The 21359-nt window shown below is 47.3% G+C and overlaps 1 protein-coding gene across 3 annotated transcripts in view; it reads right to left on the bottom strand.

The window, feature by feature from the left end:
• Positions 1 to 21359, bottom strand: part of NEDD1 (NEDD1 gamma-tubulin ring complex targeting factor) — a 307814-nt gene that overhangs the window by 143768 nt on the left and 142687 nt on the right. For all 3 annotated transcript variants that reach the window (XM_085653831.1, XM_085653833.1, XM_085653832.1), the window contains exons 8-9: positions 16115 to 16325; positions 8975 to 9106 (exon numbers count right to left, since the gene is read on the bottom strand). In XM_085653831.1, the coding sequence (XP_085509957.1) occupies positions 8975 to 9106; positions 16115 to 16325 (343 nt within the window). The remainder of the gene's footprint in view (positions 1 to 8974; positions 9107 to 16114; positions 16326 to 21359) is intronic.

The following is a 21359-nucleotide window of genomic DNA, read 5'->3' as shown; positions in this document are numbered from 1 at the left end:
GGTAAATAAACCTCGAGCTGTAGTACATGAATGTCAAGTAATGGTCCAGTGAGACAAGAGGGACAAGTAAAACGGCAGCATTAGCACTATATTATGTGAATATATTGATGTATATGTTTAAAGCGGCAAGGCCACCGTCCCAATCAGAATAGGATGTACAGCTTCTAAAGTAATTCAATTGAGAAATGAAGAAGGCCACCGTTTTCCTTCTGTGAAAAAGGACCAAGTACCACGCATCCATGAGAAATACTGTTCCTAGTGGAACTTGGCTCTAAAAATGTAGAGGCAAGATCCCAACTGCCCAAATCCCTCAGTGAAAATTGTGGAGTACAAATTCGGTCTCTGCCAAGAGAAAAGGAGTGCTTGCCTAAAATAACTGCCAAGATCAAACTCACCTTTAATGTCCTAAACTCATGAAAATCAGAAATAGTCCCCATGTCCTTTACTGAAATGGTGATATTGAACCAGGCACTTAAAAATGAAGTCTACAAGTTGTAGGACTCATTTCACAGAAGAGCACACTGGCACTAGATCTAGAACCAGAAAAGAATAAGACAGGGTCAGGAACGGTCCAAGTATCAACAAAAGTTAAGATTTACCGAAGGACAACTTAGCATACTCATCCTTAGATTAAATGTGACGGAAATATTAACAGACAGAATGATTAATTTTTAGGTACTGCACACAGCTATTGACTTCACTACCATGATTACAGTAGGCCTGATCATCCCCAGTAGGGCCACGGCTAGAAGGAATATCACTATGTCAAAGCAACAATTAAATGATCTGTACCACAGGACTCCCAGTCTAAGAACCAGAGACTTTCATTCGAAAATATTGAGCAGAAGGTGCCCACATCCCACTTCAGAATAAGGCAGCCCATCTGGTATGCAGACTTCCTTCTGGTTCCCCCTCAGAGCCAACTTAAGATCCTCACATTGGCTTCTTATTAGAAAATGCTGTCTTTTTAAACTTCTTTGCCACGCCCACAGAGCTCTGTATGGGGAAGGCTAAGCTTATCTTCATTCCACAATAGGATTCTACAGTACGGTAAGGAGCTTTAGAACTGCCAATTCTGCACTGGCTTCTTCCCATCATATTCAAACGACTTGCAATAGGTGCCACTTTTATTTACTATTTGGCTCCAGGTCATTGCAACATTTTGCAAACTCAAATTTGTTCTTATCAGAATTTTTCAATCCTGTGGGAGTGAGTTGTCACCCTGTATAAAAACATTAACCATAATCAGTAACATAACTGGAAAGTCAGGGAAAAATTCAGATAGGAGAATCTTTGGAATTGGAGCATGCCTTTTTCTCAAGCAAGGGGCCCCAATCCTTATAAATGAGCAATCTAGCTATCATAGGGCGGGGAGGAGCGCCAGGTGGGGGCCTGGGCCCCAGAGATCAATACACCTTCACAACAATCAGGGAGTCAGAAAAGGCAGTTTAATCAAACAGGGTAACCAACAATGTTTTGACGAAAGCCTTCGGCTTAAGCAAATTTGTTGTATAAGCTATTCTGGCAACTCTGATGTTATTCCACCAGGATTGTGATGCAAAGTCCTTGTTTTTGGCTGTGATTTTAGTAAAGTCGAGCTCCTTGCGTGTTATTGTGTTTAGTAAGGCGGGTGCGTCATCCACTAGTGTCGAAATTCACCATTCTGCCTCACATAGGCATGTCCATCTAACCATTCCTTCATCGGACCCATCTTGGTGAGAAGATGGTTGATTTTCATATCAACCTGCTGACCATTAATTTCATGTATATCACAATTGAACACATGTCCACATCCATGTTGCGGACAGCACTACAGGCGAACCGTACCGCCACAGGCAAGATGGGTCTAGAACACAGTGTTGCAGGTCTTTTCTGATCAAAAGTTAGTTTTGCCTGATTAATGTCCGATTTCCCCATAGTTCAGATATTGTAGAATAAGGCAGAGAAGAATACATTATTTACCTTCTGTAACGATGTAGCTGTAAGAAACACATGTTAGTTAAAGATTCCTTACCATAGAATTTCGCCCAGGCATCAGACTAGATCCGGAGATTTTTTCTTAAGCAGTACCCCTCAGCATCGGTAAGTGGCGTTGGTCGACTCTGCGTCCGTCGTAGGCTTTGTGGTAGCCGGGATGACGTTGTGGTGCCTACTTAGACGCTGCCCCTGCGCGCTGATGTTAATTCTGACACAACTTTCCACATCAGAAGCGCAGAGCCATGCAAGACACTGACCACTGGTGTGCTGCAACTAGGGCCCTGTAAGGGAGCTCCTATCCTTAGAAATCAGTTAGCAGAGCAGGGAGGATGGGTGTGGCAGTAAGGAATCTATAACTTACAGGTACATCGTTACCGAAGGTAAGTAAGTTATAGATTAAATTACATTAGAAATAGATACCCCAGCAATACCATCACCACAGGACGGACTGCAAACCAAGTTCACAACTGAAAATCCTGGAGGACTTAACGGGAAAAGTAGCCGTCCCTCCGGACTTGGCTGTCTGGTAAATATGGAGTGGGACGGTGCGTGCCAATGCGCTGGTTGCTGTCGTAGCCCTAGTGGAGTGAGAACGCAGCCCCACAGGAGGCTCTTTCTTAGCTAGAGAGTAGCAGATTTTTAGGCAAAGGACAACCCATCGCAAGATGGAACGTTTTTGAACAGCCCTGCCTTTCTTAGCACCCACATATCCAACAAAGAACTGATAATCTATCCGGAAATCTTTGGTGCAGTCAAGGTAGAATGACAGCGCACGTTTAGGGTCCTGGCGGTGGAGTTTCTCCTCCTCCTTGGAATGGTGCAGAGGTGGGAAGAAAGTCTAATGTGATAGATTGACCTATATGAAAAGGTGAAACCACTTTAGGTAGACACAAAGGCCTTGTCCTAAGCACCACTTTGTCCGGATGCACAGAGAAGAAAGGGGGCTTGGAAGACAGAGCTTGAAGCTCACTTACTCTGCGAGCAGAGGTGATGGCAACAAGGAAGGCAGTCTTTAGAGTAAGGAGTCTGAGAGGACAGTTATGAAGAGGATCGAAGGGAGCACACGTAGGAAATGTAAGAACAAGATTCAAGTCCCACTTATTCATTATAAAAGGAGATGGAGGAAATAGATTAGTAATGCCCTTAAATAATCTATTTACGATAGGAGACTGGAATAAGGATGGCTGATCTGGTAGCAGAAGTAAAGCAGAGACAAGCAAAATAGCCTTTTGGGGTGCCCAGAACTTAGCCCTGCTGGGCCAAAGAAAGTATAAATAATAAAAACTCTGAAATAGGGGCAGAAAGGGGATCCCCAGCCATGCCACAAACTTATTCCATCTACAAGCGTATATCGATTTAGTGGAGGGAGGCCTGGCTGCCAAGATGACATTACAGTATTCGGGCGGAAGGTCGAAAGCTGTCAACTGTCGCCGCTCAATCTCCACGCAAGGAGGTGGAGACTGGACAGGTTCAGGTGAAGAACCGTTTCCAGCTGCTGTGACAGAAGATCCTCCCGAAGGGGCAGTCTAACCGGAGGATCGATGGCCATGTTCAGGAGCTCGGGTACCAGACTTTTCGTGTCCAGTCTGGAGCCTCAAGAATAACTTGGGCCTGGTTGCGCTTGATCTTCTTGAGCACTCTGGGCAGAAGTGGTACAGGCAGAAAAGCATACAGGAGGCTGGAGTTCCTCTTGCAACAAAAAACGTTGCAGAACAAGTGCCCCCTTGGAAACTCCAATGCGCAAAACTGCTGATATTGTGCGTCCTCTTCGGGGGCGAACAGATCTAACCAAGGCTCTCCCCACAATTGAAAGAGACCTTGCACCGCCTCCGTAGATAGACGCCATTCGTGATCGACCAAGCACCGATGGCGGAGTTTGTCCACCCTGGCATTCAGAGAACCCGCCAGGTGTTGAACAATCAGGTACATTCCTTGATGTTCCAGCCATGTCCAGAGGCGAAGAGCCTCCTGACACAGGGTCCACGACACCACCCCGCCCTATTTGTTGCAGTACCACATGGTGGTGGTGTTGTCTGTGAATACCGGCACTACCTTCCTTTCGAGAGAGGGAAGGAATGCCTTCAGTGCCAGTTGGATTGCCCGGAGCTCCAGCAGGTTGATATGGAGCCCGCACTCCGCCGGAGACCAGACGCCTCTGATCTCCGCCTCTCCCAGATTGCCACCCAGTCCCAGGAGTGACGCATCAGTCACCATGGTTAGATGTGGTTGTGTGAAGGGAGAAGGATCTGCTTCTGACCCAAGCTTGGTTCATTAGCCACCACTGCAGTTGTTGTGCAGTTCCCTCTGAGATCTGAACATAGTCCGAAAGATTCCCCTGATGTTGTGCCCACTGGAACTTCAGGTGCCACTGCAGAACCTGCATATGCCATCTGGCATGATCCACCAGCAGGATGCAGGATGCCATGAGGCCGAGCAGCCTCAGTCATTCTCACCGAAATCCAGGATAGAGGCTGAAACATCGGTATCATAGCCCGAATATCCCGGACTTGCTGCTTGGGAAGGATATGCCCAAAACTGCACTGTGTCTAGAACAGCTCTGATGAAAGGTTGCATCTGAGAGGGAGCCAGGGGTGACTTTGGCACGTTGATAGTGAACCCCAGCAAGTGCAAGAGGTCTGCCGTAGTCTGGAGGTGGGAAACGACAGTCGGGGTGAACTCGCCTTCAACAGCCAGTCGTCAAGATAGGGGAAGACTGGAACCCCTGATCTACGCAGATGAGCTGCGGCCACCACCATCACTTTTAAGAATACCTGAGGAGCACTGGTAAGGCCAATGGAGGCCACGATGAACTGAAAGTGCTAGTGGCTCAACATGAACCGTAGATAGCGTCTGTGGGCTGGCAAGACGGGAATATGGAAATACGCGTCCTGAAAGTCTAACGCCACCATCCAGTCTCCAGGGTCGAGGGCAGACAGGACCTGAGCCAACATGAGCATTTTGAACTTCCCCTTCCGGAAAAAGCAGTTAAGGCTCCTGAGGTCTAGAATAGGATGCAGGTCTTTGTCCTTCTTGGGCATCCGAAAATAGCGGGAATAGCAACTATGACCTACTTCTAGTGCTGGGACCCTTTGTCAAGAGAGCTGAAACTTCCTGGTGAAGTGCCAAATAATCCTCCGACTTGCAATCGAAAGACGGTGTCATGGAGGGAGGGGTAGTCTCGAAGCCTTCGAACTATTTCCAAAACCCATGAGTCCGACGTGATGAACTGCCAGTGGAGGAGGTAATGGCAAATCCTGCCTCCCACTGGTCGTTGATGGGCCCGAAATTTTGGACTAGGAATGTTTGGAGGCTGCAGCAGGGGGGCGGGGCGTGGGAAGGGTGGTCTGGCCCGTCCACTGGCTCCCAGACCTGCAAGGTCGCTGGGTCCCACGTCCGCGTCCACACAGAGACTGGGCAGCTTGCATGTGTAGGTCACTAGACTGGCCGGACATGGTTGGGAGCCTCTTTCATAGCCACGAAAAGCAGACTGGAGTGGGCGAGAAGGCACAGCGAGGCCCATAGACTTGGCTGTAGCCAGTGAATCTTTAAGGCTCCAGCGCCGAGTCTGCTTTATTGCCAATAAGACGATGGTCATCAAAGGGCATCTCCATCAAAGTTGAATGGACATCCCCCAAAAAATACAGATGTCCTCAACCAGGCATAGCGCCTAAGGGCCACAGAAGTGGCAATTGTACTGCCCAGTGAGTCAGTGGTATCCAGTCCACATCTGATCATGAATTTGGCTGCGTCTCTCCCATTCGCCACTGCCTGTAGAGAACAGCCAGGCCTCCTCCGGGCACTGAGGCAGCACCTGCACAACCATATCAAAGATGGTATGGAGTATCGGCCCAAGAGGTATTTACGGACCACAGTGCCAAGCTGGAGGAAGAGAGCATACGCTTCCAAAGATGATCCAGCTTCTTGGATTCCCTATATGGAGGAGCAGAAGGGAACGCGCCCTTGGAAGAAGAGGCTTGGACCACCAAGCTCTCAGGAGAAGGGTGTTGGGTCAGAACATTGGGGTGCCCGGGACCGGCGGAGGGCAATCGTCACTCCACAGGAGCCACTGTATTGGGCTTGGACCATGTGCCCAGGAGGACGTCAGTGAGGGCCTTGTTAAACGGCAATAGGGGTTCAGAAGTGGATGCCACAGGTTGAAGCACCTCTATCAGGAGATTAGTCCTGACTGCCACCGAAGAGAGCACAAGGCCTCGGCCGCCCTCCTTGCCCCCACAGCATAGGACGCTCCCTCCTCCGTAGCCATGGTAGGGAGAGAACGCAAGTCAGTGTCTGGAGAAGTGTCCAGACCACTAGCATAACCCAGGTCCTCACGCCAGTACGGTTCTCCCAGCTGGTCACCTAATAGGTCCACCGACCCCTCCCAGTCCTCACCACCACCCTCTGGTCGATAGGGAATACCAGGGAAGCACAGGGGAACAAAAGTACCCTCTGGCGTCTGTTCCGACGTGGGTCCGGCTCCAACTCAGGGATGACGATGGGACGGTGTTGGTCGGGAGCACGACCGGCGCTGGGGGCTGCGTCGTCTGGATCAGCACCGGGGTAGGTCGAGTGAGAGCGACCGGTGTCAATCTGGATCTAGGCCTGGATCTGCGGGGGATCCACCGGCTTCGAAGGCCCAGGACCCCCAACCTGCCCAGTGGGGCCCAAAGGTGCACCAGCAGAACCGGGCTGCCCAAAGACGAGGTGTAAGGCCTCATAAAAATGTTGAAGCTAGGCAGGAGATGCTCCGGCTTCTGGAAATAAGGGGAGGCGCGGAGACGTCCCTGAATCAGGCACCGGAGACGGAGCATTGGAACGACGACGCGCCGAATCTCGTGTTGCATCAGAGGGTGAAGAGTACTTGTTCTTCTTCGACTTCTTCTTGTGTTTGGACTTACCCGATTACCTCAACGACTTGGAGTGCGACAACGAGTGGGGGCTCCGCGAATGGCCTTGAGATCTTCCTCTCGAACGAGACCTGGAACGACGCAAAGCCAACTGCTGGGCCTCTAGCAACTTTCTGGACCACTCCAGTTAAGTTTTCAGTGCCATGGCCCAGCAGTGGGAGCACGACTTCGGGTCGCGGTTGCTCTCCAGACACCACAGGCACACGAGGTGCGGGTCTGTCACAGACATCTTGTGACGGGCACCGCAGAGCTTGAAGCTGGTACAACGAAGGGACATCCCTCGAAAGACTAAAAAAAAAAAAAAAAGTCGGCAAAAGTCGCAAAATGTTTAGCCAAAAAGAGACTAAGTGGTAGCCCTCTATAGATCTACAGTACGCTGGCGCAGAAAAAGAAAGAACTGACATCAGCGTGCAGGGGCGGCGTCTAAGAAGGCACCGCAACGTAATCCCGGCGACCACAACGCCGACGAAGGATGCGGAGTTGACCGATGCCATCTACCAACGCGCTAGGGTACTGCTTAAGAAAAATTCTCCAGATCCAGTCAGACGCCTGGGGGAAATTCTAAGGCAAGAAATCTATAACTAACTGTCTCTTTCAAATAGGCGCTGCAGTCAGTGACAACAAATCTGTCTGTTGCGATCGCATGTTGTATTTCCAATCAATTAAGGACAGAGTTCAATACTCTCCATGAAAGACAATGTGCAAATGCCGGGTCCATTATTCCTAGGCAAGACAAGAAGAATCCTACTAAAATATTACAAAGTTTGGCAGTCTCCCACATCTCTAGTACCCAGATGTGTGCAGATCGCCAGCCTGTGAAATATCTGAAAGGCCAACCCAAAGCCTATGAGGTAGGCCATCAGCCAGGCCGCACTCAATCTCATTGTGGAGGCACCAGGTAAACCTGCAATATTATGGTACTGTGTGTGCCTCCTCCCAATGGTAAAAGACACACAATTGATGGACGGAATGCAGAACAAATCAAAACATTCACCCCCAGTCAAGAGATCTGGGTTAAATCTATCATTCTTTTGCTCACCATGCCACCCCAGTTTAGACTTGGTCATATGCAAATCAGTCTTGACCCTGTGCCTCATGGGAACAGTCCAGCCCGAACTGCCAAGCTAGGTCCTCCCTGGACCGGAAACAAGCATCCTAGGACCGGTTTCGGGGTTTCACCCTTCTTCAGCCAGGATAGCTTGATTCCAGTGGCACAGTGAGCCCAGGACCCACGTCTGGCCTGGCAGTTCGGGCTGGACTGTTCCCATGATGCACAGGTTCAAGACTGATTTGCATTTGGCTGGGTTCAAACTGGAATGGCATGGTGAGCAAAAAAACGATGGATTTAGGCCCAGATCTCTGTACTGGGGCTAATGTATGACATTGTTCTGCATTCTGTCCATCAACTGTTGTTTTTGCATTCCTCCCAATTGTGGCTTTTCCTCCAATTGTTGTGAGGGTTCTGTGTCTCCTTCGCACCCGCATCTGTCAGGTCACTGGGTCCAGGACTTCTGAGCCAGGGCGTGTGTTCCAATTTGATAGCACTGCAGGCCGCGAGCGCATGGGAAGGTCCCCAGTCACTGCAGAGGTGCAATTAGATTCTAAATGGTGTTAGCGGGTCAGGATTCAACCAGACAAGAGTCTGCCCACCATCGTCTCCACTGCGAGGCCCAAGGGAGCTCAGTCTTCTAGGCCACAGCACCCTAGCAGCACGGCCACCAGCACGGCTGATCCAGGTCTCCGATTCCCTTACAGCTCCATCACCTGGTACCCGCAGCCTCAAGGGTAACCGTCTAGGTTTCCAAGATGCGATGGGATATGCCAGGGATACACATATGGAGGAGTCCAGGCTCACAGCTCCCTGTCAAGCGCCCATCTTTGGTGGCAGTAAGCCAGCCCCACTATTCCCGCAGCCCCCCCAAACCCCACTGCTTGGACCAGATTGCTTCAGAGTAGAATTAAGTGACTGTAAGGAAATGTGAGCCACCGGTTTACTGCTATCACACAGAGCGTAAAGAAGCAAACAAAACTTGCAACTGTACTGCCAATAGCTACTGTTCTAGAAAGAACATCAAAATGTGTCAACTTACCATCTCTGATAGGAGAGAACATATCACCTAAACTACTCCTTCCGTATGTATCATTGATTTTTAAATCCATAGATTTTGAATAATCAGTTTCTTTTGAAGGAATAACATCGAGACTGGTGCTGCGACGTACACCTATGATAAATAAAGTCAACAGATTACTTTTGGAAAAAAAAAACCTGCAAAGTAGAAGCTGTTATCAGAACAGATTCATTTGGCAAAAATCATTCAATGCAATCAGCACATGGACAGCAAAACCAGTCGACTGTTTTGTAAAACAACAAAAATTGTTCTCAAGTGTCAAGACTGAACTGGCGATAAGCAGCATGGGTAAATCCCCAGTACCCTGATGGATAAATGGCTGCTCTCAACGGTTAGGTAGATTGAAGGAGCACCAGCAATCAAGCCTACTGAACAGCCCTGTGGATACACAATCTTTTGAGAATTAATGCACATGAAAACCACTCTCACAGTACATTAATAGTATCCAATAAATGCAGTACTTGCTCAGTGCTCATTTGCAGCTGTGATTTGCTGTGAACAGTGATCATTGTAATAAAACATGATGAAACTAATTTGATTGACTTTGAAATGATGAAAGGGTCAAGTACACAACCAAACCTTAACACAGAGGTTTTCCAATTCTTTGGCTTGGAGCTCCTAAGTAAAATGTTTTGAAGTTGGGCCACCCTCCAAAACTAGGACAACGACTGGCAGGTGGAGTGGGAGGGACAGGGCTGAGCGCAGGGTTCATGAGATCATTTCAAGGGTATGGTTTCTGTAGCTCATAATCCACACTAAATGTTACAGCAAACGTATCAAACAAAACCAATAATTGACCCAAAAATACACAGGCTCTCACATGTTATCCCCCTTTTAATTCTTCAAGGGTGGCCTCCGTCCTAAAGTTAGAAAGACAAAATAACCCCCATGTCACTTTTCTAAAGTGAGGCAGTCATAATTGTGATGCAGTGGACCCCCCAGATCACCGGGCCCCATTTGTCGCCACACCTGCTTCACTAATGATAGCCACTGCTTTGTGAAGTGGGCTGACTCCTCTGCCCTTTGTTAAATACAAGGCTCCCATCTTTCCATATCCCCCTCCTTACCATCTGAGGCAAAACTAAGGTGTCTGCTCTGCTTCAATTTACCCCTCCATTGAGCCATTGTTACAAGGCCCAAAGAAACGCTGGCATAGCAAGTGTGCCCTAGGCCCGAATGGAAACAAGGTAGGATGGTAAAACAGTGATGAATGGGGTTTAGTTGACTCCACATGCCGTTCCGCACTAGTGCCACTGTACCTGCAGCACTAAAGATACTTTCTGCCCCTTGGTTTTTAAAAAACAAAACAAAAAAAGTAGCAGGGCTGTCTTGAGCTCTAATGCTGGCTATGACAATAGGCAGGACACTCCACTTTTTTTGTAGTAAGACAGCCATAATTGGGATGCAGTGGTCACTCTGTAGAGTTGAGAAAACCAGTTGATGGTAGGGCTATGATCCACGAAGAAGTAAAAAGCACTGGCAAAGCCAACAGGTCTCACCTTTGTAATCTATTGGCCTGGCCAATGCGTTCTGCTAATGCTGTATAGCATCACCAAAAAGCAAAATGCTGTTTGGTAGTAACACGACGGGAGCATGAGCGCACATGTTTCATTTGTCCACTTCCTTCAGACAGAAGCGTGCATGGAGACGTAGGAGTGTGCGTGTGTCACTTCACATAGATGTACCAACTGAATGACGCAGGTGCTATTGTATTATTTTCATTTACTCACCCAAGGTGGTGGACAACACTCGGAACAGTAAACAAAAATAACTATTTTTACTTGTACAAGAGCGCATTTGTGAAAGCAGAGTGGCTTGGCAGCAAATGGGAACTGTGGGGCTCTCCAAAACATTCTAACTATAAGCATTATATGGATCGCAAGGGGGGGGAGCAACAGATGCGCAGGTGAGGGAGGGAAGGAAAAGGGAGTGGGAGGAGCAACAGACATGGTGAGGTTGAATACAAATTAAAAAGAAGCTGAGCAACACAGCTAACATGAGGTGCTGAGCAGGAATCTAACAGGAAAAGCAGCACACAAACGACAAAGCAAGTGAGGGAGATGGGGCAACATGAAGCATTGGTGGTATTTTGAATGGGAAGCAGCACACAAGAAAGATAGCTTGAAAACACAATTGTTATGAAGTGCACAAGGCAAAAGATCAAATAAGCTCCCTAAATGTGAGCTGTGAAAGTCAACCAATCAAACGGATGGTAAAAAAGGATATGCTACGGGAGACAGAAACACAAGAAGAGGAAAGTAAGCCATTGAATGAGAAGCAAGCAAATAAGTGTGACTATAAAGCTAAACAATCGGCTGCCTCCAAGTATGTGTAGGAGTTTGGTATGGTCCACATGAGGCGTTTCTCTACAGTAAAGCAAAAGCTTTCGGTAGGCAAGACCTAAAAATATGAATCGATTAGCAATTGATGTGGACTCCCTCCTCCCACCTGCCAATCCCCATGACACAACTGACATCCCTGATAGAAACTTTCACACCCACCAGCTCGACACCTCCTGTGCAGTGGCTAAAGTCTGTATTCCCTGCCACTGGAGACAATTCACAATCCTTACAGGACAGGATTGGCTTACAGAATAACATAGGGTATCACGTCACTGATATCCTATTGACAAGCTCAATGTTCAGCTAAAGGCAAATGTATGGGTCAGGGGTGCATTTCTCTCTTCCTTTGGGTAGGACCGACCTTGCTCCCTATTCCCTGCCATCTTATGATCACTCTTTACTATGAATGTAGTCTGCTGTTGATTGGACTTGTCTGGCATTTTCCTTCCCTCACATTGGGCACGTGTTTAGTTGCTATATTAGATGGCTGGGTCAGAGGTCTTCCTGTGTAGGTCACTGGGGTAATTGCTGTGTGCCTTACTGGGAGCGTACCTGCTACGCCGCACCTTTGTTTGCTTGTGGCGGGGATGCATGGCTGGGGAGTGGGGACGGTGTCTTATGTATTCCCCCATTCGCTTTATCACTCCGCTTCCTACCATCATTGCTCTTCCTGTGATTTATCCTCCCATTTGTTGCCAAGCTCACTGCTGCCTCAGGGCAGGTTTTTCTGGCCGAAGTGTCCGACTTCACTGCACCTTCTTCAGATACAGCTTTAGGCTTCACCCACTGGACGATTTTCAGCTCCATAAAACAAAGAACGTAAAATCTTTGATAAAGACAATCCCACTTGGGGTATATGACCTGCACCCCATCGCGATCGGACTCAAATTGTGTCTAGGCCCCAGCTTACCGCTTCTATAGGCTATCATTGGATTAGTGCTTTTAGGAAGTATTTACCTAAAACTTAAAACTATCATCCCTCTGGTTTCCCTTCTTGGATTTTTGTTGTTTTGAAAGCATTTTATTAAAATGTACTCTATTATTTCTAATTCCGTTTCATATTGTTATTGTTTAGGGTTTTCACTTTATTACTGTAGGAAGCTGGCTCTGTATATGGTATACCACTGGGTGGTTATATCTTGCAAAGAGTCCAGAGATATCCCAAGAAGTGTACAGGGCTCAATGCAAACCCAAGTTGCTCTATTAGTGGTAGTGTGGGCGAGCAGCCTTAGGCCTAACACAGAGGATTGTAAGTATTGCACAACATTGACCAATTACAGACACATGACTCAAAAAGGAGATCCACACCAATTTTATACAAAACACTTAAAACTTTCAAAAGTTGGCACAGTGCAATTTGCACAGAGTTTAATGTTATCCTATGGAGGAAAACAATAATGCGGTTATAAACGTAAGTACCCAACATACAGCTCCATGCTTTGGGACGAAAGGTCAGTAAGAGGCAAGGGTCAGGCGAGTACCAAAACTGCACCATTAGCGGCACAGGGGCAGCCGGGTGCAGAGGTCACAACTGGAGTTTGCCCCATTCTTTTTCAATGGTGGCTGGGGAAGCTCAAAGCCACACTGCTTGCAGGTAGGTAAATCGGCTGCGGGGGGGGAGGGGGGGGGGCAAGCTTTGGGCGTTAGAGCAAGTACCGGGGGACCACAAAGCAGCACCAAACATACACCACCAGCGCCACAAGGGTGGCTGGGTGCGAGGTGTAAATTCAACGTTGGGGGCCCAATGCTTTTAAATTGAGAAATTGCGCTGGACAAACAGGCTGCCGGAGGGAGACAAGCGACAGCAGAGGTAAGCTGGGATGTGGAGGGTTGTAGGGGAACCGTTGGTTTAGCTCACCAAGGCCCAGGGGCTTCAGATGGAGGGACGTCGGACTCTTTTGTACCAGAGCCGGCTGAGGTCGTGGGAGCCTCTGGATTCAGTCTGCAGGCGTTGTTGTGGAGTCCGACAACGCTGGACTTGAGGTCAGGATCGCTGGGTAATCTGTACTGGTTCGGTGGTCAACCGTGACATGGGCCAGATGCGCTGAGTGTAGAGTGGTCAGGACTCACGGTTCCAGAGGGCACCAGGAGTCCTTGGTGTAGGTTTCTTGGGGACAGATCCTCTGGAGTTCTGGTTCTTTATCAAAGGGACAGGCAGTCTTTCTCAGGTTCTGGAAGCTGCTGGCTACAGGACAGGCACTGTCTTTTGCATAGTCTTGGAAGCTGGAGACAGGCCGGAGGGTTGAGGCTAAGTCAGTAGTCATCTTCACGCTTCGCTGGATGGAGTCTTCTTAGTTCTTCTTTGGTCAGCAGAACTAGTTTTCAGGTCTGGGAGAGCCACCTAAATACTAAATATAGGGGCGTTTTAGGGGAGTAGCAGGTAAGGAAAATTGCCACTTTACCTGGGGTAACTACACCCAGAGTATGCCACCCTCCTGTGGGAAGGGACACAGGCCTTACCCTGATTGGAGGGATATTCCCATCTTCAAGATGGCAGGGACTGAAAGATGTGCTTCATCTCACCTTCCCCACTTTAGGGGTGGAGTTTGCAGAGATGGGCACACCTGAGTTTTCCACCGGTTTGTCAGCTATAAGTGGAGGTGTAATCCGGGGGTTGCAACCTCCTATTATCATCAGAGGCTGGGGGTTACATTACAAAGGTGGCAGGCCTTTGAAGCTTCCCCTCAAGAGTACTGTGTCCATCCTGGGAGTGGAGGTGTGACACCTCCGCCCAGGATGTGCATTGTTTCTGATCCCAGAGAGCAGAGGCTCTTGACCCAGGGCTCCAGAAACATGTCTGGTGGTGGCAGGCTGCTGGTAGGTTGTCAAGGTTTTCAGGGGGCACTTCTGAGGTGCCCTTTGAGTACATGCTACAATAAATCCCACACTGGCATCAGTGTGGGTTTATTGAGAGGATTACTTTGGTTCCAAACAGTCCTGTTTTCAGTGAAGCCATCATGGTGCTGTGGAACTAGAGTTGTCGGGTTTCCAACACATGAACTCTCTATGGCTTCCCTGGCACTTACAACATTAAGGAATAGACCCCAATATTGTAGGGGCATATCTGCTCAAACAGATATGCCCACACCTGTGATATAGTGCACATTGCCTTAGGGCTGGTAAGGTCTGCTAGCAGGATGACTTACCTATATCTTAGACAGTGCTAGTTGGCATGGCACACAGGCAGTGTGCCATGTCGACATTGTCAATGCAGTATGCATGGCCCGCTGAAGGTAAAAAGACAGTCTGTCTGGCCTAGGTGAGGAGTTTCTAAGGGACCCTCTTCAGTCCCTATGCCCTAGGTACCCAGGTTCCATGTACTAGGGACTTACAAGGGAGGCTGGAGGGCCAGTTGTGGAATAGTTTTTAGGGAAGAAGTACTGATACAAGGGACCTGGTTGGCAGGGACCCTGTGCACTACAATCGAGACCACATCAATACCAGGCAAAAGGTGTGTGTGTGTGTGTGTGTGTGTGTGTGTGTGTGTGAGGGGGGTGGTTAATCATGTCAAAAGAGGCACTTCCTAACAATTACTGTTTTGCTGCTGCCCAAACACTTAAATCATTACCATAAATTAAGTCTCGGTCTGTTTGTGCCATAGATACTAGGGGGTTGAGGTCAGGTGAATTTAGTGACTTTGGGGTTCACCCTGAAATGTTAGTGTTATTATTCCATTAGGTGAGAAACCGCCAACTGCAAATAATCAGCTTTCTTACAAGTACAGTATCTTTACTGAGCAAAACCCTTAAGTTGTTCAAGCAGCCAAAGTAGCGAGATCTTGTTTTTACAAGCTCTAAGTATCATCTACATATACTGTGCGTTAATGAATTCATTTAGTTGCATTTTAAGGCAGGCTCATATCACTTCCACTCTCCAATTTTTAGATTGCCTTCAGTGCACAAAATTTTAAAACTGTGGGTTAGAATGTCTAAAGTTACCTACCAGAACTCTACAGGTTTCATTTCCTCCACATTTAACTGGTGTGTTTCTGGTTGCTATTCCAGGATTTCATGTAGTTCCCAAAGCAAAATATTTCAGATTCAGAGGAGAGACATTTTCCATGGAAGAAGCTAAAACCTGAAACTCTCTCCCACTACAGCTTAGGACAAAAACTTTGTTTTACCATTAAAAGCTTTTAAAGCTACAACTCTTTACCTTTAGTCAGTTACTATTATTATAGTTCTTCTTTAGGTTAGTGGTTATGGTATTTTCAACAAGAAGCTCAGACGAACACCAAGCTAAACAAATATAATTTAATATAACATGGCAGACTGGCCTGCCATTTACCTATATAGCCCCAAGGTCATTTGTCTAGGAGTGTGTTTAAACATTTACGCAAGGATAATAAAGATGGCTGATGGATATGCCCCAGACCGAGAGTGAGGGAGTTTGAGTGATCTGCTGCCGCACACATGCATGGTTTAGCATCGGCCCTTGATACTATGAGACGTCCGCGAAAGGAAGAATGTGTTGAAAAAAAGACCCCCCCCCCCCCCCCCCCCCCCCCAAAAAAAAAAAGCAGGCCAGTCCAGAAGAATACTTAACAGTAAAAATCTGCCAAATGTGATGTTTCTCCACATATAGGAAAATAACATGGATGCAAGGTTTCTGTTTTTAATGTGACAGGGATCACAAATATATTGAATGCTTTACAGGTTCACAAACTTCATTGCATATCTATTAAAAGCACAGCACACCTGGTAGATCAAGCAAAACATCTCCATATAAAAAATAGCCACTAAAATTGCGTTTTAGTTACCTGTCTTGTCCTGGTTAAAATCAATTCCTTTATTGTCAGTTTCTGGTAATCCTGGAGCAAATACTCCAGTGGCTGCAACTGAATTCACATCCTTCACCTTATTGGAATTCTGGGTTCCTACAGAGACTACGTTCCCTTTATGAGAATTTCTCTTATTCACAGCTGAAGAAAGCACGGATGAGGATCTACTTGAAGGACCTTTGCTATTAGACTGAAATATAAAATCGAACAGAAAAAAAACGTTATTTTTCAGATTTACAAAATAGATGAAAAATAGACTCCAAATATTTCTGGATATTAATTCTACATGCCTCAATTTTAGATCAAATGTATATGAAGAATCGGGCCAACCTACCAGCTGTACCTCACTGAGAGAGGTTAACAAAACCTGGAATGTTACATCTGTGAAGCAAATTTGATAGGAGTCCATACAAAGGTCCTTTCAGCCTACCTGGAGACTTTGGTACAGGAGTCTTTTAAATAATTCAGAGCTGTGCAGCACCTCAGTTTAAGTTTTGAGACAAAACTGTAGAACTATCAAGGTTGGATAGGTCGCTCCAGATACGAAACTACTAATGCAGAACATGTGTTACAAAGGCAATAGGTTAGCACGATGCGAGATATAAAGGTTTTGTCTGTCTTTTTAATATATTTTTTAAATGTTGCACAGCGGTTTGAGCTGCTGTGCTACACAGCTTAAAGTAAAAACAAACAAATCAATAAAAAAATGATATGATGTGGTTAGACTGCACAATGGGTTTTTTGGCTTTTTTACTTTAAGCTCTATATATATATAAACAAGTTCAAATTGTTATATTCCCTATACTTAATACCGTTTTTACTCTTGGATAAATGCCCATTGCAGTTACCAGTGTGCCAAAGTATAGTTAGCTGGAACACTGAGCATGGCAAGGCGGTGGCGTTACGTCCAGAGCTGCCGGCTTTGGAGCTGGGGAACCAGGTTCGAGTCTCTGTGCCAGCTCAATATCCTGTGATTCTGGGCAAATCAATTAACCTCCCCATGCCTGTAAAAATGAATGTGTCCTTGTGTTCTGTAACTGCCACAAATGTAAAGCGCTCCAAGTCATTCCAGTGGACTTCACACTATATAAAACAAGCTATGATGCAAGTAGTAGGGAGGCAACTAGTGACAGGGTGAAGAAGGGGCATGGAGTCAGGTGGTGGTAGGAACAGGCAAAACCTAAAAACTGGCACTTGAGAACTACCTAAAGGTCCTTCTTGGCCTAAAACAATTGTTGCTTGGCTAGCATATCCTACGGGTTACTCTACAAACCGATCAGACTTTGTTCCGCAGGAAACACATTTTGATAGTTATACCACAGACTACTAAAATGTGCTTTAATGCAACACTAATGGCAGACTGAGTGCTATATAAATGCAAATTAACAACAATAACAATGGTATAATAAAGTTGATAACTTCACCAAATCATTCTGCAAAGGCCATTCACGCTATTAAGACAGCTTGAAGAAAAAAACAGGGTTTGCTTAAATAACAAATCGTTCCGTTAGGAAATAATTCAGAATTTGCATGTGATGAAGCAATGTCATATAGAAGTACTCATGAAGAAGCACCTTCTCTTGTTTCATATAAACGTGTGTGGTTTGTCGGGAAAAACGCTCTGCAGGGGAAGAAATGTGGATACCATATTTATCTCAGGAGAATACAACTACTAAAAAGAAAATAAATCTAAACCATTGATTTATCAAAATGGAATTGACCCATAACAGTAGCACTGAATATCTACAAACATGCATTGTCTTGCAGTGACTAATGGATATCTTTGTGCTAAATACCTGCGACTTAATAAAATTTAGTAGTTCTAGATATTGCATTCATATAACGCGGATCAGGTCTCTGTTGCAGAGCTGCCCGGTTGCCTCATCCTGCTAGATGTTCAGCTGTTGCCGAGATGTATTTTTTGAAGGCCGCATTTCTGAATTGCCCAAGCTTTTCAGTTTTATGACTTTAAAGAACACATAGATATTCAACATATGCCCACTCAGTGACCAGTAACCGCTCACCAACACTCTCTGCATATGTTGGGCATTCCCACAAGAAAACAGCTATCATAAAGGGCAGCTAAGGAGGAGGGAACTGAAATGGGAAACCCATGACACATTCCAGTATTATCCACTAGTGCATGGATATGGCTATCTAAAAGAAAACAGCCCAATATTGTTACCCATTTAGGGTTGGATGTTGCTGACCATCCAATAAAGCATGTGCAGATATGAGACTAGAAATATATGCAGGCAAACAAGTGTAAGAGATACTAGACTGTTCTCACAAATGTTTATCGGAACTGACAATATAAATCTTCTTTGTCAGGCCTGTGCCACACTTTTGCTCAGTACTGCTCCAATTATTCCTATCACTACAAAACTCACAACAATTGGAAGTTCCTGGTTATTTAATAAAGACATCTGGAAATTGACTTTCTGGAAACAGATATGCTAATCTCATCCATATAATGCCTTACCTCTGTATAAAAGCTCGTATTAAAGCTAGACAACTAGTAAACTCTTTTGGTGCTTACTTGACAAAGTATATTCAAATGATCATGCTGGTCTCTTACAAAAAATTAAGATAAAAAAGGTACGTTGTTGTAAACAATGGATGGGAAGTGCATATGCACATGAAGAGAGCCATCTTTTAGCTCAACTGTTGCTCTAAAATGCCCCTCATGGATCTAACAGTTGGAATTTTATTTTCAGCATGATAATGGTTTACCAGATTTGTTCAATGTTAACTATGGCTTGTGTGCTAAATGAACAAGTTACTTACCTTCGGTAACGATGTATCTGTAAGAAACATTAGTTAGTTAGATTCCTCACCTTAGAATATCCCCAGGCGTCAGACTGGATCCGGAAGATTTTGTGAGCAATACCCCTTGCGCGTCGCTAGGCGTCGTCTGCGGCTCCGCGTCCGTCGTCGGCGTCGTGCGCCGGAATGACGTCGTCGGAGTACTTAGACACCGCCCTCGCGCGCCGACGTCAGTTCTTGTACATGTACCAGGAACGCAGAGCCATGCAAAGACCGACACAGGTGCCAAAAATAAAATCTAGGGGCCTGAAAAGGATAACCTTAACCCTAGATGTCAGTTCGCAGAACGGGGAGGATGGGTGGGTCGGTGAGGAATCTAACTAACTAATGTTTCTTACAGATACATCGTTACCGAAGGGAAGTAACTTGTTTATCTGAAAGAAACACGTTAGTTAGATTCCTCACCTTAGAATAGATACCCAAGCAATACCATCCCCGGTGGTGGGTCTGCGAACCAAGATCACACCAGAAAGTCCTGGAGGACAGAACGGCCAAAGAAGCCATCCCTCCGGACTTGGCTGTCAAGGCAATAATGTCTGGCAAACGTGTGTAGCGAAGCCCACGTCGCCGCCTGACAGATGTCCTGCAAAGGGACACCCCGTCCCAAAGCAGTAGTAGCCGCTGTGGCCCGAGTAGAATGGGCGCGCAGCCCAACAGGAGGGTCCTTTTTTGCCAAGGAGTAACAAATTTTGATGCACAAAACGACCCACCGAGAGATGGTCCGTTTGTGCACAGCCTTCCCCTTCTTAGCACCCACGTATCCAACGAAAAGTTGGTCGTCCACCCGGAACGGTTTTGTGCGGTCCAAATAAAAGGAGAGCGCACGTTTTGGGTCCAGACGGTGGAGCCTCTCTTCCTCTTTGGAAGGATGCGGAGGCGGAAAGAAGGTGGGCAAGGTGACAGACTGCCCAAGATGAAATGGAGTCACCACTTTCGGAAGAAAGGAGGGACGAGGCCGAAGGACAACCTTGTCCGGATGAACAGAGAGAAAGGGAGGCTTTGAAGATAAAGCCTGGAGCTCACTCACCCGTCTAGCCGAGGTGATGGCTACCAGAAAAGCAGTCTTAAGCGTCAGCAGACGAAGAGGACAATTATGAAGAGGCTCAAAGGGAGCACACATTAGAAAGGTGAGAGCAAGATTCAAGTCCCACTGAGGCATTACAAAAGGGACAGGAGGGAACGTGTGAGTAATGCCTTTTAGAAAACGTGTAACTACAGGGGACTTGAAAAGAGAAGGCTGATCAGGAAGCCGCAAAAAGGCAGAAATGGCAGCAAGATAACCTTTCAGGGTGCCCAGGGCAGAGCCCTGCCGGGCCAAAGAAAGAAGAAAGAGGAGAACCTCAGAAAGAGGGGCGGAAAGGGGATCCACAGCCTTTGCTGTGCACCATGCCACAAATTTGTTCCACCGGCAGGCGTATACCATCTTTGTGGAGGGACGCCTGGCTGCCAGAATGATATCACAGACTTCAGGAGGCAAGTCAAATGGCATCAACTGCCGCCGCTCAATCTCCACGCATGGAGGTGGAGGCTGGACAGGTTCGGGTGGAGGACCGTCCCCTGCTGCTGCGACAGAAGATCCTCCCGAAGGGGCAGACGTATCGGAGGATCGGCCAACATACTGAGTAGCTCGGGATACCAGTACCTTCGTGCCCAATCCGGAGCCACCAAGATGACTTGGGCCCGGTCGCGCCTGATCTTCTTCAGCACTCTGGGCAGAAGTGGTATAGGCGGAAAGGCGTACAACAGACCGCAACTCCACTCGTGACGAAAAGCGTCGCCGAGCGAGTGCCGCCTTGGAAATTCCAACGCGCAGAACTGCTGACATTGCGCGTTCTCTTCGGTGGCGAATAGATCTAACCAAGGCTCTCCCCACTGCTGAAAGAGACCTTGCGCCACTTCGGAGTTCAGACGCCATTCGTGATCCATCAAGCACCGGCGGCTGAGTTCGTCTGCTCTGGCGTTCAGAGAGCCCGCCAGATGTTGAACCACTAGGGTGACGCCCTGGTGTTCCAGCCATGTCCAGAGGCGCAGAGCCTCCTGACAAAGGGTCCACGACCCCACCCCGCCCTGTTTGTTGCAATACCACATGGCGGTGGTGTTGTCCGTGAACACCTGCACAACACTTCCCCTGACAGAGGGAAGGAAGGCTTTCAGTGCAAGTCGGATCGCTCTCAACTCCAACAGGTTGATGTGGAGACGAGACTCCGCCGGAGACCAGAGGCCTCTGATCTCCGCCTCTCCCATATGGCCACCCCATCCCAGGAGGGACGCATCCGTCACTACGACATGCTCCGGTTGGGGAAGGGAGAGGCTCTTGCCCTTGACCCAATCGCGGTCCGTGAGCCACCACTGCAACTGCTGTGCAGTGCCCTCCGAGATCAAGACATGGTCGGACAGG

The sequence above is a fragment of the Triturus cristatus genome, chromosome 4_1 (genome assembly GCF_964204655.1).
Source record: "Triturus cristatus chromosome 4_1, aTriCri1.1, whole genome shotgun sequence".
Classification (NCBI taxonomy): domain Eukaryota; kingdom Metazoa; phylum Chordata; class Amphibia; order Caudata; family Salamandridae; genus Triturus; species Triturus cristatus.
This window is presented reverse-complemented; position numbering and strand designations above follow the sequence as displayed.